At 34.3% G+C, this 15475-nt stretch overlaps 2 protein-coding genes across 2 annotated transcripts; one reads left to right on the top strand and one right to left on the bottom strand.

Moving 5' to 3' along the window:
* Window positions 1-7026: 7026 nt before the first annotated feature.
* LOC104884137 (3-isopropylmalate dehydratase small subunit 1) lies at window positions 7027-8306 on the bottom strand. The gene has a single exon (XM_010668734.4). It carries the CDS (start codon window positions 8218-8220, stop codon window positions 7549-7551), a length of 672 nt encoding a protein of 223 aa, XP_010667036.2. The 5' UTR covers window positions 8221-8306; the 3' UTR covers window positions 7027-7548.
* Window positions 8307-13148: 4842 nt separating this feature from the next.
* Window positions 13149-15215, top strand: LOC104884139 (60S ribosomal protein L15-1). Its single transcript, XM_010668735.4, has 4 exons — window positions 13149-13299; window positions 13378-13544; window positions 13926-14123; window positions 14725-15215. Exons 1-4 carry the CDS (start codon window positions 13296-13298, stop codon window positions 14968-14970), a joined length of 615 nt encoding a protein of 204 aa, XP_010667037.1. The 5' UTR covers window positions 13149-13295; the 3' UTR covers window positions 14971-15215.
* Window positions 15216-15475: the final 260 nt, after the last annotated feature.

Raw genomic sequence — 15475 nt, 5'->3', positions numbered from 1 at the left:
ATTTACCAAATAATCCAAATTTTCTTTCCAATTCTCAATTAAACTAATCATCTAAAAATATTTATTTTGAAATTTTCGGACAAACGTCGTGGTCCTCGTTCAAACAAGTCCACATAGATTTATTACGTTGTTGTTTTTTAATATTGACAATAATTATTAGTTATTTGTAAATAAAATTCATGAAAATTGAAAATTTGCTTTGTAGTTAATCAAGCAATATTTTCTAATCTATACTAATATATTAAAAGGCGTGCATAAACCAAGAACGGTGCCACATGGCGCTCTCCCTAGAGAGTTTTAGTTCATGTAATCCATGTACAATGAAAAAAAATTAGAAATTGCATAGTATAGGTTTTGATCCTGTGACCTCAAGTTCATGTACTAAAGTTTTAACCACTTGACCAAGTTGTATTTAGTGATATCATATCAAAGTACAATATTAATAAATGAAAATTTTCTTACCCGGGACATAGCCCGGGCCTAATAACTAGTTAAGAGATTAATTAGCGAGCAGAAGTTAATATAAAGGCCATTTTACTATAAAATTATCAAAAATATAATGATATATCTTAACTACGAAAATTATTTCACTGTTTGAAAATAACTATTTAACAACTTATTTGTTTTATTATTGTCGACTTTTATTTGCACGTAAATTCCAAGTAATATGGTTTTTCCTCCTTTTTCTCAATTGTACTTCAAAAATCCTCGATTAAAATATTAAAATTTTGAATATTTCGAACAAAAGGTGGCGGTCTCCGTTAAAACAAGAGATTTACTAGGTAGTTATTTTCAAAAAGTGATACAAATCAATCAATATATGTATAAAAAGGAGGAACTTTTCGGGGACTAGAGAGCTACTCAAGATTTCGAGCTCATAGAGCGCGACACGTAAGATTGTCACGTCATCGATTTATATTTTTACTTTTTACAAAAATAGGGTTCTACATATATTTAAATACATGTATGAAATTTTAGATAAGCGAAAATTAGAGTTTTGTTTTGAATCAACAACCTAATATATCAAATTAGATAAATTGTGTATAAATTTAGCTACGTAATTCAGAATATTATGATTTATATACCGTTGAAGAGCACTCGAAATATGCTTTGAAATAAGATCCATTTACCATAAAATTCGATAACTTATGAAATGGAGAGTGTCATGTCGGAGTGTCATGTCATGCATTATTATTTTTAGCTTTTAAAAAAATGGAGTTCTACATAGAATTAAATACATATACAATGAGTTGTAGATTAGAAAAAATTAGCGTTGGTTTTGAATGAAAAACCTAAATTATTATATTATGTAAATTGTATATGTTTTGAATCAACAACCTAATTTATCAGATTAGGTAAATTGTGTATAACTTTTGCTACGTAATTCAAAATATTATGATTTTTATATCGTTGGAGGGCACTCGAAATATGTTTCGAAATAAGATCCATTTACAATATAGTTCGATAACTTATGAAATGGAGAGAGCCACGTCGGATTTATCATGTCATACATTTTTATTTTTAGCTTTAAAAAAATAGAGTTTTACATAGATTTAAATACATATAATGACATGTAGATAAGGGAAAATTAGCATTTGAATTTGAATGAACAACCTAAATTATTATATTGTGTAAAATTATATATGTTGAAGCAACAACCTAAATTATCAAATTAGGTAAATTATGTATAACTGTAGCTACGTAATTCATAATATTATGATTATTACACCGTTAGAGAGCACTCGAAATATGCTTTGAAATAAGATCCATTTACAATATGTTTCGATAACTTATGAAATGGAGAGCGCCACGTTAGATTGTCATGTCTTGCATTTTTATTTTTTGCTTTTAAATTAAAAAACAGAGTTCTACATAGATCTAAATACTTATAATGAGTTGTAGATAAGGGAAAATTAATGTGTTTTTTTAATGAACAACATAAATTACTATATTATATAAGTTATATATAACTTTTGCTACGTAATTCGAAATAATATAATTTTTGTACCATTGGATTATGCCTGAAATATGCTTCAAAATCAGATCCATTTACAATATAGTTCTACAACTTATGAGATAAAGAGCGCCACGTAGGATTGTCATGTCATTAATTTTTATTTAAAATATTTTTAAAAAGTAGAGTCCTACATATAGTTAAAATACATAAAAGGAGTTTTGGACGGGGAGAAATTAGTGTTTCATTTCGAGCAAATAACCTAAACTATTATATTATGTAATTAAATATAACTTTTCCTACCTAATTCAAAATATTATAATTCTTTTACAATGGGACAGTGTTTATAATATACTGCAAAATAAGATCCATTTATAATATATAGTTTTACAACTCATGAAAATATATTTATTTAGATGAATTGTAATAAGACATATTAGTCTTATTTTTAGATAAATATAATAATTACTATAAGTATAGTAAACTATATATGTGTGTGATCATAGTATTTGATCATAGGTCTGATTTACAAGATCAAATATATTATTTTTTAAAATCTCAGTCTTACTCAACAAACCAAAATAATTTAATATCGCAACAAAATTTGTTAAGGAATCTTTGTTGTTACAACAAAAACTAAAATCTATATATGGATAAAGTTACATATATATTGGAGTTTGGATAATGAAAAGTAGAGTTTCATTTTAAAAAACAACCTTAGAATATTATATAGATCTTCAACTAAATGTTGCAATAGAAAAAGAACGGAGGAAGTATATATAAATACAATGGTGTTGAAAAATCTCATTTTACAACAACACAAAATCAAGAATGTAAACAAAATTTGCAAAAAGTAAAATAAGCAACAAACTCGTGAACATGCTAGTTATTAGTTATTTGTAAACAAATTTACCTGATAATTGAAGACCTAGAAATTGAAGATGATGATGCAAAGAAAATAAGAACATAATGATTTTTCCTTGTATATCTCAATATATTGTTTCACCTTTTGCTAAAACTACATCAAGTAATAAAAGGGCCTCCTTTAAAAAAAAAAGTAATAAAAGGGCTGGAAGAGGCGTGGGAGGCCAAGGAATTAGATGCAATATTTTAGCTCTATTTCTCTATTGGAGAAAGTATGGGCTCTCTAATCAATTTGTCAAATGTCAACACCAACAATTATTCAATACTTTCCATGTTTTTTATTTAGCTGCCATAACGCCAATGTTTTAGTCACATTTTTCCATGTTTATTAAATCTTATTGGATTTGTTTCACTGAGTAATTTCAACAAATCAAGTTTTCAATAAATTTTAGTAATGCGTTATTATATATAGATGTTAATGAATAAAATTGTACATTTAAAGTTCATAAATATATTGCCATTAATATGCCTACGTATGAATTAGCACAACACAGTAAAAGTTCCATGACAAGTAAATCATTCTATTTATCAGTCTCTCAAACTAGTAAAAGGTTAGATGTACACTTCATGTACACCACTCTTATTTTGAAAACTCCGATGCTTTATTTTTGATATTAAATTACAATTAGTTTGCCTCTCCAACTTTCTTCCTTATTTAAAGAAAAATTATGACTAATAAAAGTGGTGTACATGTACATTGAGTATACATCTATCACATCCTCTAAAAATGAAACATAAATATTCTTTTACCATATTATATTGCAATAGACATATATAGAATATTGATAAAATACAATGAAGTTTAGGATATTATTTGTTCTTAGTATTCTATTGTGGATAGGTTTTCTAATATATATAGAATTCTAATTAAGAACAAAATAAATCCATCAAGGACCCCTGGATCCAATAGTATGGCCTTTAGTGGAAACCTTGTTGAGGATTGTTTCCACGATAAGGTGATTCTTTAGAGAATGACTTTGAACTTGCTTTCTCGTTTGCATGTTGCCCTTCAACTTTCAAAGCTAGTATGATGACATCATTGAGCGTCCAATATTGCTGGAGTTGTACTACTTTAGAGACATTTATATCCAAACTTGTTAAAAATCTTTTTTTGGTTTGCTCTTCAGGCTCCGAATTATCACACTTCATTGACAAATCTTCAAATTCAGCAGCATAATCCGCCACAGAGATTTGCTTCCTTGTTCCAAGTGATGGAACGTGAGAAACATATCTTGGCGATAATGACTAGGCAAAATTTTGTGTTTGAGTTCCCGCTTCATTATCTCCCATGTACGAATCTTACTACGACCTTCTCGTTGGCGCTTAAAGTTCTCCCACCAGGTGGATTCATGCTTTTTAAACTTGATAGCAACTAACTTAACTTTGCAATTATCTGAAATGTCTTTGAAATCAAAGACACGTTCCACGGTGTGGAGCCATTCGATGAACTCATCTGGATGGGTACGTCCTTCAAATTTTGAAATTTTAAATTTTATTCTGAATTCTTTCTCATGGTGTCGGGCATGATGACTTCGTCTACCAATAGATGATACTGATGATTCACCATCAGACAGGTGAAATGGATTAAACTCTTCATCTTCATCATCTAATCATTCCTCCTCAGATTGATGGGATGGACCTCTTTCACCTTCGTAACGTTCTAGCTGTTGTTGCAGTCTTTGAATTTCTCGTTGCATATCAGCTATAATAGTGTCATGAATAGGACGTGGTTGATTATGACCTCAACAATGTGTTCTTGGCGGCATTTTAGCTGATAATATTATTTTTTTGGCCCTTTCTTTTTTCTTTCCCCTTTTTTTAAAAAAGAGAAAAAAATATGACTAAATTTATAAAATAGCCTACAATTACGTGCAAGCCGAGAAGCCCACTTTCCAAAGTAGATTTGGGCTAACTCACTAAATTGTGACTCTTTATTTCCTTTTTTTTATCAAACCAAAATAAGGGAGTGGTTGACAACTATGAGCTATCAATAATTAAAGAATTAAACAAGGCTTGCGCGTGAAAGATAAAAGCTAGGCTCAGTTGAAAAGAAAAACTAATTAACTGATTCACAAGTTTGTGGTTTTTCTTTTGTTTTCTTATGAAGTCCATGACATGACAAAAAGAATGGGAAAGTTTCAACTTCACCTAATACATTTAATAGAAATTTTTTGGTGGATTGTATTCTCGGTGGTTTTCCCATAGCGGTGATGGTTGGAGCAATGATGGCATGTATTGAGGTGTCGCAGGCCGGCAGGCATGAAGGGTGGTGGTTTTTTTTAGGAGCCACGAGGTAAACAACTTCAAGTTCGGCTACTCTAACAGGTTAGTGACTTTTGCTCTGATACCAAGTTGACATCGTACTAGATAGGGTGGGATAAAGTTAGCCAAAACACCACGCCGGTCGGTAACTCCGACGATACAAAAACACCACTAGAAATTAACAAAAAAGAAACCTTGGATACAGAAACACCACCAAAGGGGTAGGGAGATTTACTCAACCTAAACAACATTCATTGTGTTTGGTAATTTTTGATACAAAATAACTTGTCGTTACCTATTACATCTATGGCCTTCTATAGCCTTATTTCTACTACTATTACAGCTACCTTATTCATGGCTAAGTTGGACGGTAGCAGAAAAATAGGGTGGCTATGGTGTATGGTATATGGTGGCTATGGTTGTTGATTATCAGGGAGGAAGGTGTGCTTTTAGAAGTTCAACTGTGTCAAATACTCACCATGATATTAGACATGCAGTATGTGGTAGCCTGGGTATGGAGGTCACTGAAGATTTTGGGAAGTATCTTGATGTCCGTGCAATTCATGGAAGGTCTTCCAAGAGAGAGTACTAGTACCTAGTGGATAAAATCAATGGCAAATTAGCGGGATGGAAGGCTAAAACCCTTTCCATTATGGGGAGGGCAACACTAATCTAGTTGGCCCTATATTCCATTCTTTACTACACATGTAGGCTACTAAACTCCCTCGCTTAATTTGTGATGAGATTGATAGAAAATCAAGGAGCTTTCTATAGTGAAAGTTGGAGGGTAAAAGGCGCATACACTTAGTAGCATGGGAGAACATTTCTAAACAAAGCGTGAGGAGGGGGAGGGCGACTAGGTATTATATCCATGAGATAAGCAAATTCAACTTTTTTGGCAAAGTTGGGGTGGCGTGTTTTAGCAGAACCAACCGCACTCACTCTGGTCCAAGGTGTCATGAGCAATATACTATGACGGTAGATGCGACATAGATATGTTCAAAGCGAGATCTAATGCATCGAATGCTTGGAGAGAGGAATTTTAAACAACATTGATATCATTCGAAAAGGAATTACTACATCTGTAGGTAACGGTACCAAGACTTTAATCTGGCATCATCGATAGGCTACTTTAGAGTTGTTGATTTGTTTGGCCACAACTGATCCCCCTGGAGATGCAGGATATGAGTATATGACAGTTAGAGAGATGTGGGACTTGGTTCTTGGGTGGAAGTTTGAAGTCTTTGCAAATTATTCGCCTATGGAGACATTAAATTTGATAGCTGACATTAATTAGTGGAGGACGAAGATGTTGTTGATGAATTTTTTCGGAGTGGTTCAGCATTAGGTGTTCACCACTGGGTCAGCTCTCAGCATAATGAAAAATAGTAATTCCCAACTCCGCAAAGAATTCGATTATTTTTTACTTATATGATAACTTAAGTGTTCTATTAGTGAGAGGTCAGTGGGAGAGTAGTAGCTCCCTACTCCAAATTCTAGGCAATAATCTACATGGGTTCGATTACTCATCCAACCATAGGCTGGTAGTTGAATGGAAGAGGGTGATTATTTCAGGCCACTAAACCTGTAACAAAAAAAGTGTTCCATCAGTGAATTATTTATAGATTTATAGTTTTAAACAGAAATTCTACTATGGATGTTATTTTGCTCCAAGATGAGTTGCAACTTGCAAACTACCAATGATAAAGTTGGAAACCTGATTTCATCAGAAAAAGGAAAACAAGGTAAAAAGTTTTTCAAATGGGTTTTCCTTTGAAGCAAAGACACCTAATTTTTCATTCCATAGCTCTTTGTATCCATATATTTCCATCCAATAGTCTAATAGTTCGATTTGGTACATGCATAGAGTACGTTTTGGGCAAATGTAAAGTTAATATAATTCTATATATCATATACTTCATCCGTTTTATTTTAAATGCAAAAGAGAAATATTTTATATTTCACAAATAATACTCCTTTGTTGCATTTAAAACGAAACAGAGGAAGTATGACAGTTGCATCACGACAGTTTGATATAATTGTTCCAAAGGATATTTTAAGCTGCCTCAGTAGAAGGAGGGTAGCCTAGTAAAAAAAAAAAACTATAGTACAAGATTAAAACTTAAAAGAGCTAGCTAAACTACAAAATTAAACACAATCCCAATTCAAATCATCACCTGGCCAAGATTTTCTTTCCCCATTTTTTCATTTATTGGGTTAATCAATCATCATTTTTCACCCAAAAATATCAGAAATGAAGATTTACACATCTCTTCCCCATAATCTTCATCAAATTCTACCTCAAGTTCGGAAATAAAATGTTTACAGTAACAGAAAAACCTCAAGTTCCAGCCATTTTTGGGCATCATTTCACAGAATCCAACAAACAGGGGCATTAAGAGACGTTATTAAGCCTTCAACTGGTAGACTTTTCCAGTGGTTTGATTAGTCAAAATTCTCTCTTCAATGTCAACTGTGGCAACATCTCCTGTCTTAAACTCGTCACAAATCCTAACGTTTGATTCCAAAGGAAAAAGTTGTCCATTTGACACACAACTCTTTAAGAAAATCTCATCAAATGACTCTGCCACAACAGCTTTTACTCCTGCAGCATTCAATGCAACAGTAGCAACTTCTCTTAAAGAACCACACCCAAAATTTCTCCCAGCAATGATGATTGAGTACTTTGACATAAACCCATCTTCCTCAATAAAACGAAGAGCATACGAAGAAGGAAGTCCAACAAGAGCATATGATCCTAGCTTTTTGTAGTCTTCAGGGTCGGAGGGATTCAAGGTGGTATATTCTGTAGGGATGATTTGATCAGTATCGATGTCGTCGCGAACAACGTAGCAGACGCCGTAGAACTTGTCTGTTGAGGCAGCGGAGGTGACGGTGGAGGGAATAACTTTAGCTGGTGTTAGAGTTAGTTGAGGGGTGGTGGTGGTGAAGATTTGGGTGGAGAATGTAGTAGGCAGTTTGGTAGATGATGGAGAATGGAGAAAAATGGAGGGTTTTTGCGGTGAGTGGAAGGTGAGGATGGAATTGGTGGAGGAGATAATGTGGGAAGCGGTTGCCATTGTTTTTTTTTGCTGCCAGAGAGCTGTGAATGTGATGTTGCTGTAAGGCTAATTAAGCTGGAAGACTTGTTATATTTTTAGAGTTTAATTTAGACGTGCAATATAATGATTCGAATATTAGAGTTGTTCCACGCAAGGAATCTTGTTCTTGTAATAAGGACTTCAAATATTACCTTCGTTTCACAATACACAATAAAGTCAAGTCAGATATTGTTAAATTTGTCTCATCGTGAGTATTGGAAATATCAATTTTTTTTATAATTTTTGCTTATACGCTATTAGAGATATTAACGTCCAAATAAGCGTATCATATACATAAAAAAGTAAATGATGCATGTAATGTGAAATCGAGGTAGTATTATCTATTTTTGATTAATGTACATTAATTGACTTTTGTCAATGTACATTTTGTGACTCATCAATATACCTAATTATATTTAAAAATATATATATTGAGCTTTGAGACGAATGGAATATAATTTCACATAATTATATTTTCTTTGTGTATAAATCGATTTTTAAAGCGAATAATGTTACTCTATAAAAGGGTAGATTAAATTTTTTTGAAGGGATAACTTTACTTTGATTCTCAATAAGTTTAATACTGACAATTGTGGCACGTTGTTTATGCATAAGCCATCGCTTTCAATCTTTCACAGTAATATTCTTTGTGCACAGTAGAGATGACCACTGGTACGGACTGGTCTGTGGGTCGGGTTGACATTTCACGGCCTACGATCGGATCGTAAAATTCACGGTTTTGGTGGGCTGGTCCACGGGATGAAGAATCTTAGCCCAGACCGGTCTGTTACCAGTTTTCACGGTTCGGGAAGCGGTTCTCGCAGTTCGTGGGTCTCGCGGTTCGGAAAACCTTTAATATTAATTAAAGTATGTACAATTATTAATATTAATGAATAAATTTATTATTTAATTATTAATATTAATGAATAAATTCATTATTTTTGAAATTGATTGAATTATAATATATGCAACTTGATTAAAATATATACAAAATTTGGTTGAATAATAACTTGGGTTGTGCTGGTCCGGTTCATGGGTTGACCTGGAACGCTTTCATGGACCGGACTGGGCGATTTTAGTAGCGATCTTTCTTGGGCTGTGTTAAAAAAATTTGTCCCACGATCCACCCATCAATTTCACGGTTCGAGTTGGGCTAAATCGGGCTTTTTGCAAATTTAACCCACAGGATCTAAGAGACGGGCTGGGCTGGATAGGTTGAATTGGCCCGTACTATTATTTATCTCTATTACACAGTCACACAGACACAGTAGCGCTAATTCGTCTCCAAAATGATAGGCTAAGAAAAATTTAGTTATATGTATAATCATTACAATTTTTTTTATTTATAAGAAACCATTTTCGCACGTTACTTCATGGTAATTTTTTTTTGGGTGTAAATAATAATTATTTGTGCATGTGCCCTGCACGATTGGAAATCCATTGGTAATCCTGACCAGAGAATGTAATGAGAGTAGACTTTCTAATTGGTATTAGCGGTGACCAAGCTACAACACTAATGACGGTGAAGAGGAGTATTCAGTGAAGTAGTGTTTGAATTAATAAAACTATAATATTAGTGTTTGGAGATTGAATATGGTATATTTGTTATTTTTCTAAGCTAATAACTATTTTTATCAAACACTAATTATAATTTAAACAATTTTTTAGAGTCAAATTCGTTTTTAGGCCCGGGCTACGTCACGGGTAATTATAATCTTTCATTTATCACAAAGTCTTATAAAAGACCGTCTCACGTTAACACTAACGTGAGACGAGTCCCTTTTACCTCCAATCAATTGCTACGCGTCTTCTCAACGACGCCTGATTTGAGACGGAACGTTGCAACATCAATCTACACTCAAAGCACCATCTCACAGTGGCGTTGCACCTCGCTGCATGCACCACCATTTGGCAGCAGCAACATGCCAACACATGAGAAGAGGAGTGAGAGAAAAATTGTACCAACACCATGCCGAGGAGAGAGAACGAGGGCAGCAAATGCAGGGGAACAGAAGCAGCTGCTTCGCCTGAACACCGACAACACAAAAGACCCACGCTGGCGACGAGGAGGAGCACAGACAACACGGTGGCAGCAGCACCACAGAAGCAAAGGAGAGAGAAAATGGGACTAAGAACAACCAACAACAACACCAATGATAGCAGCACCGGAGCACGACAATGTCGTCGGCAGAGGCGACAACAAAAAGGACGGCAGTAGAGGAAGGAGGAGAAGGATGGTGAGTGAGAGAGAGAAATAGGTTGGAGTTTTGGGGTTCCATTTATTTTGTTGAAATGAGATAAACTTTTGACAACAAAACACTAATGTGGCACTTTTAGATGAAGCCACGAGAGAGTATAAAGATGATGGGTTACATATTTCTCAAAGGGGCTGATTTTGTCATTTTTAAGTTATAATTTTCCAATTAATTAAGGAATTTTAATAATTAGTTACATATTTTGGTTCTTAGTTATGGTTTTTGATTCATAGTTTGCTTTTGCTTAATAGTTATGAAATTCGGAAATATAGTTATGATTTTTAGGTTATTAGTTATTAAGTGTGGTTAATAATTATGGTTTTATGGTTGATAGTTGTGATTCTGGCTATTAGTTATTGTTTTATGATAAATAGTTATGATATTTGGGTATTTAGTTATTATTATTTTTACATTAGTTATGACTTTTTGTTTTTTAATTCCGGTTTTATGGCTAATAGTTTTAGTCTATAAAATAACTGAAAGAGTATAATTATAGCATATGAATAATTATTTTTTAATTTCATGAGTAACAATGATGCATGGTTTTATGGTTATAGTTTTGATATTTGGTTAACAATTATACTTTGAGGGTTGCTAGTATGGGTCGTCAATAGTTATGATTTTAAGGTCATTAATTTTATTTATTTTATGCATTAGTAAACATTATTTTTGCATTGGTTATTTGAGGTTGGCATAACTAATGCAAAAATGCGATAGTTATTTAAGAAAGAGAGAATTAGTGAGTTAGTTATTTAAGAAAGAGAGAATTATTTATGCGTGATACTGAAATTATGGCCAATAAAATGCATTATAATCTGATTTTTTATCATATAACTAATATATTTCAGCGCTTAACTAATACTCCCTCTGTTTTTTTTTATCTTTCTCACTTGGAATCTTGACACTATTCATGCATATAGAGAATCTTCTCAAATGTTCTCAATTTATAAGAAAAAACATAGTCATGTGGGGTCTTGTTTGATTCGTCTCAATTAGTACTTTATTAATATTCAATCGTTATAATTTTTACTAATATATAATGAAAGATATTTAAGTTTTAAAACGCGCATTGGAAGACGCGCACAGGAAAGTGAGAATGATAAAAAAAACAGAGGGAGTATACTTCAGCGCTTAACTAATATATTTCAGCGCCTAACTAATTCACCCAGAAACACTTTAAGGCTAGCATAACTAATGGGTGCAAGCGCTTAACTAAATTTGCTGCTGGTTTGATGCACACGCTTAACTAATGGGTGCAAGCGCTTAACACTAACGTGGACCGTCTCTCCAAAAACGGATTCTTCATTTATTTAACATTTTACTTTGAAATAATAATGTCAAAGGTATTACTAGTTTTAGTGGTTAAGACATTATTATATATGCTTGTGATATCGGGATTGAATCTTACCTAATGCATTTCTAATTTTTTTAGTGTATGTGGATTACGTAGCATAAAATACTCTAAAAGAAGGCGCCACGTGGAGTCGTTCCTTGCTCATGAACACCTTTTAATATATTAGTATATAGATTCTAATAGCTAATATTTCCTTAATTTTTTTAATAAGTGATATACTTTATTATATGAAAAATATCACAAAAAGTGAAACCAAACTTGAAAAGGCAAAAAGATTTCATGTTTATAACAAATATGACACTATCAAAGAAAACTTTCTTGTTTAACTCTTTTGCAAACCTCACTTTTTTGTGTTCCTAACTTTCTTTCTCCAGATTCCTTGATTTCCCCCTCCACTTTCTCTATATTTCACTTGTTGAAAAACAGAGGAAATATATGACAACTAACAGCTGACAAATATTGCTACAACTAACAACTACTTTTGTCGAATAAAGTCCTGACGGGGTGTTTGTTTAGGGGGATTAGGGGGTGGGAATGGGATATTATATCCCTATAGGTAGATATCCCATGTTTGTTTGAGGGGATATCTAAATTCCCATGTGAAGGGGAATGAGATTAAAACCCCTCTTATCCCACCAAAATAAGACATGGGAGGGGGCAGGTATTAGGAAGGGGGATTATTTTTGGTTATGTTAAAAGACAAATTTACCCTTCATTAAAATATACTTCATTAATATTGCTTGCTCTTCTTTTGCTATCCTTCATTAAAATGGGTAAATTTGTAATTTAACAATATATTCCCTACTTAATCCCACTAACATACCAAACAAGGGATTGGGGTATATTTGATGAATTCCCACCTTCTAACTCCCATTCCCAATCCCATCCTCTAATCCCCAAACTCCCAATCCCTCATACCAAACGCCCCGCCATTCCCAATCCCATCCTCTAATCCCCAAACTCCCAATCCCTCGTACCAAACGCCCCATGAGTATCAATATGCTTGATATATTCAGTTAGAGGCTAAAAATTGCAAGTGTCATGCGGCCCGTGCTACATAAGCTCTGTTTGGCAACACATTTAAGGCATCTTAAATAAGTAGGTGCTAAAAATCTAAGTCACCTAAACTAAATATTGACCGAAATTGAGTTATTATCAAACATAACATCATAATTTAAGATATGAAATTTCCAACTACTTTATTAATTTCAGCTCTATTTCAACTTATTTTTCCAAACATAGGCATAGTTAATAACAACATAGGCCCAACATCTTTCCAAAACCAAAAAAAAAATAATTGAAACAAACCATCTATGAAAGGTAGCCGGCCCATTGTATTGGATTTAGTCTCTCTACAAAACCCCAAATAACTCCAACGCTCATCTCATTTGGCGGAAACCCTAGTAACTCGCAGAAGCTCAGGAGTCAGGTAGCAGCAAGCAGCCATGGGTGAGCCTCTTTCTCTCTCTCCTCCATTATGATTTTGGTTGTGTTGATCTAAGTTTGAGTTCGTAAATGGTGATACAGGTGCGTACAAATACGTGTCCGAGCTATGGAGGAGGAAACAATCGGATGTGATGAGGTTCGTTTTGAGGGTCAGATGTTGGGAGTACCGTCAACTCCCTTCCATTGTTCGCGTCACTCACCCTACTCGCCCTGACAAAGCTCGACGCCTCGGTTACAAGGCTAAACAGGTTTCTTTTTATTTTGCTTATTACTCTTAATCAACAACATTGTAAGTAATATGGTTTTTATTATATGAATGAAATGTTGGATTTTGTAATGAGATGGATTTATGATATGATTTTTAAATGTTTTGTTTTTGGTACCATTTGTGATGTTATGGAACTGTCTGTACCAAGAAGTTGATTGATGATCATTATTCAGATTGTTGATTGAAGTGGTTGAACCGTTGGATTTATGTCTCGCCATAAGTTACATTACTGTGACATTTTGTGTTTTTTGGTCTGAGGCACTTGTAAGTTGTGTTATAAGTAATGTAGTTATGTGTGTGATTTGGCGTGAGATGATTCTGGAGTGAAGTTAACTTTGTCCTTTATTATTTTCAATGTTAGGGATATGTGATTTACCGTGTTCGTGTACGAAGAGGTGGTCGAAAGAGGCCTGTGCCAAAGGGTATTGTGTATGGTAAGCCAACCAACCAGGGAGTTACTCAATTGAAGTTCCAGCGTAGTAAGAGGTCAGTTGCGGAAGAGCGAGCTGGTCGTAAATTGGGCGGTCTTAGGGTTCTCAATTCCTACTGGCTCAATGAGGTTTGTCTTGTTTTCCATATACATATATTTGTTTGTTTTCAGATATTTCCTTTGCTTATTGTATTTTTTGGGCAAATGATGAATGGTCTTGAGTTCCTATAGCTGTAGCCACCACCACTTTGTACTTTGTGGGAGCTGAGGCTCGCTATAGAGGAGTTTGTGGTTTTGCACAAACGATGAATGCATCTCTAAATTCATAGCTATAGCCACCGCCGCTTTGCGGTAGTTGCGGCATAGCTGTGGACGAGAGATGTCTTTGAGACTTTGGATTTGTTGCTGTTGTTATTGTTGTTGTTGTTGTTGATCTGCTGCTACTGCTCCTGCTATGGTCCTGTTCTTTTCTGTCTTCTTATACATATATGTATATGTATATATATATATATTTATGTACACCTCTCCTTTTCCTTCCTTCCCTTTTTATACTCTCCTGAATCAGTTGTCCACCCTTAATTGGGATGTCTTATATGGCATTATGGATGATTGTTTTAGGAAATATCACAAGACCTGATGCCCATTTCATATTACTTAGAAATTGAGAAAACAAATCTGTAAGTGAGCAAGATTTATGTTTCTTTATGAACTCGTTGCTGTGTTTCTGCAGGACTCAACTTACAAGTATTTTGAAGTTATCCTTGTTGACACTGCCCATAACGCTGTCCGAAACAACCCGAGAATCAACTGGATTTGCAACCCTGTCCACAAGCACAGGGAGCTTCGTGGTCTTACATCAGCAGGGAAGAAATACAGAGGTCTTCGTGGTAGGGGTCACTTGAACCACAAGAACAGGCCATCTCGCAGGGCTACATGGAAGAGGAACCAGACTCTCTCCTTGCGCCGATACCGTTGATTTTGGCTATTTGGTCATCTTTTTGATATCATTTGTCAGGTTCTTTTTTTGGGTCTGCGACGCTACTTTGTCCTGTAATTGATATTACTGAGTGTCTGAGCTGGTTAATACTGTCTATAACAGAAGCCTGAGCATCTTAGGTTTCTCCAGTGTTGGTTATGGTTACTTTTCTTACCTTTTTGGGTTATTATCTGTGGGATGTTAAGTTTTTAGTTGAAATGAAAGATTGGAAACTTTCTTATAATCCCATATCAAAGAGTTGCGCTTAGGTTCTAGTTTTGAATTTTGTAAAGTTTCCTAGCCAGTTTTGGGGTGTATATATACGGTGCAGCCCGGTGATTAACATTCTGAAGTCTCAACTTGCTCTGATCAAGTGGAGATTGTAGGAAGTGTTGTTGGAATGCAGGAGCCAGGAAGTGTTGGCTGGGATAGATTTCGTGGCAGCTCGGAATGACTAAAGATAAATTAATCAGCACTAATATTTGTAGGCTCAATAGAAAGTATC

The sequence above is a fragment of the Beta vulgaris genome, chromosome 5, assembly GCF_026745355.1.
Source record: "Beta vulgaris subsp. vulgaris cultivar EL10 chromosome 5, EL10.2, whole genome shotgun sequence".
In the NCBI taxonomy this organism is placed as follows: domain Eukaryota; kingdom Viridiplantae; phylum Streptophyta; class Magnoliopsida; order Caryophyllales; family Amaranthaceae; genus Beta; species Beta vulgaris.
The sequence above is the reverse complement of the archived record's forward strand: the minus strand, read 5'-3'. Positions and strand labels throughout refer to the sequence as shown.

Coding starts and splice junctions, on each gene's coding strand:
- LOC104884137 (XM_010668734.4), bottom strand. CDS start 8,220: ATGGCAACCGCTTCCCACATTATCTCCTCCACCAATTCCATCCTCACC.
- LOC104884139 (XM_010668735.4), top strand. Junction 13,545..13,925: donor TCGGTTACAAGGCTAAACAG/GTTTCTTTTTAT, acceptor TTTCAATGTTAG/GGATATGTGATTTACCGTGT. Junction 14,124..14,724: donor ATTCCTACTGGCTCAATGAG/GTTTGTCTTGTT, acceptor GTGTTTCTGCAG/GACTCAACTTACAAGTATTT.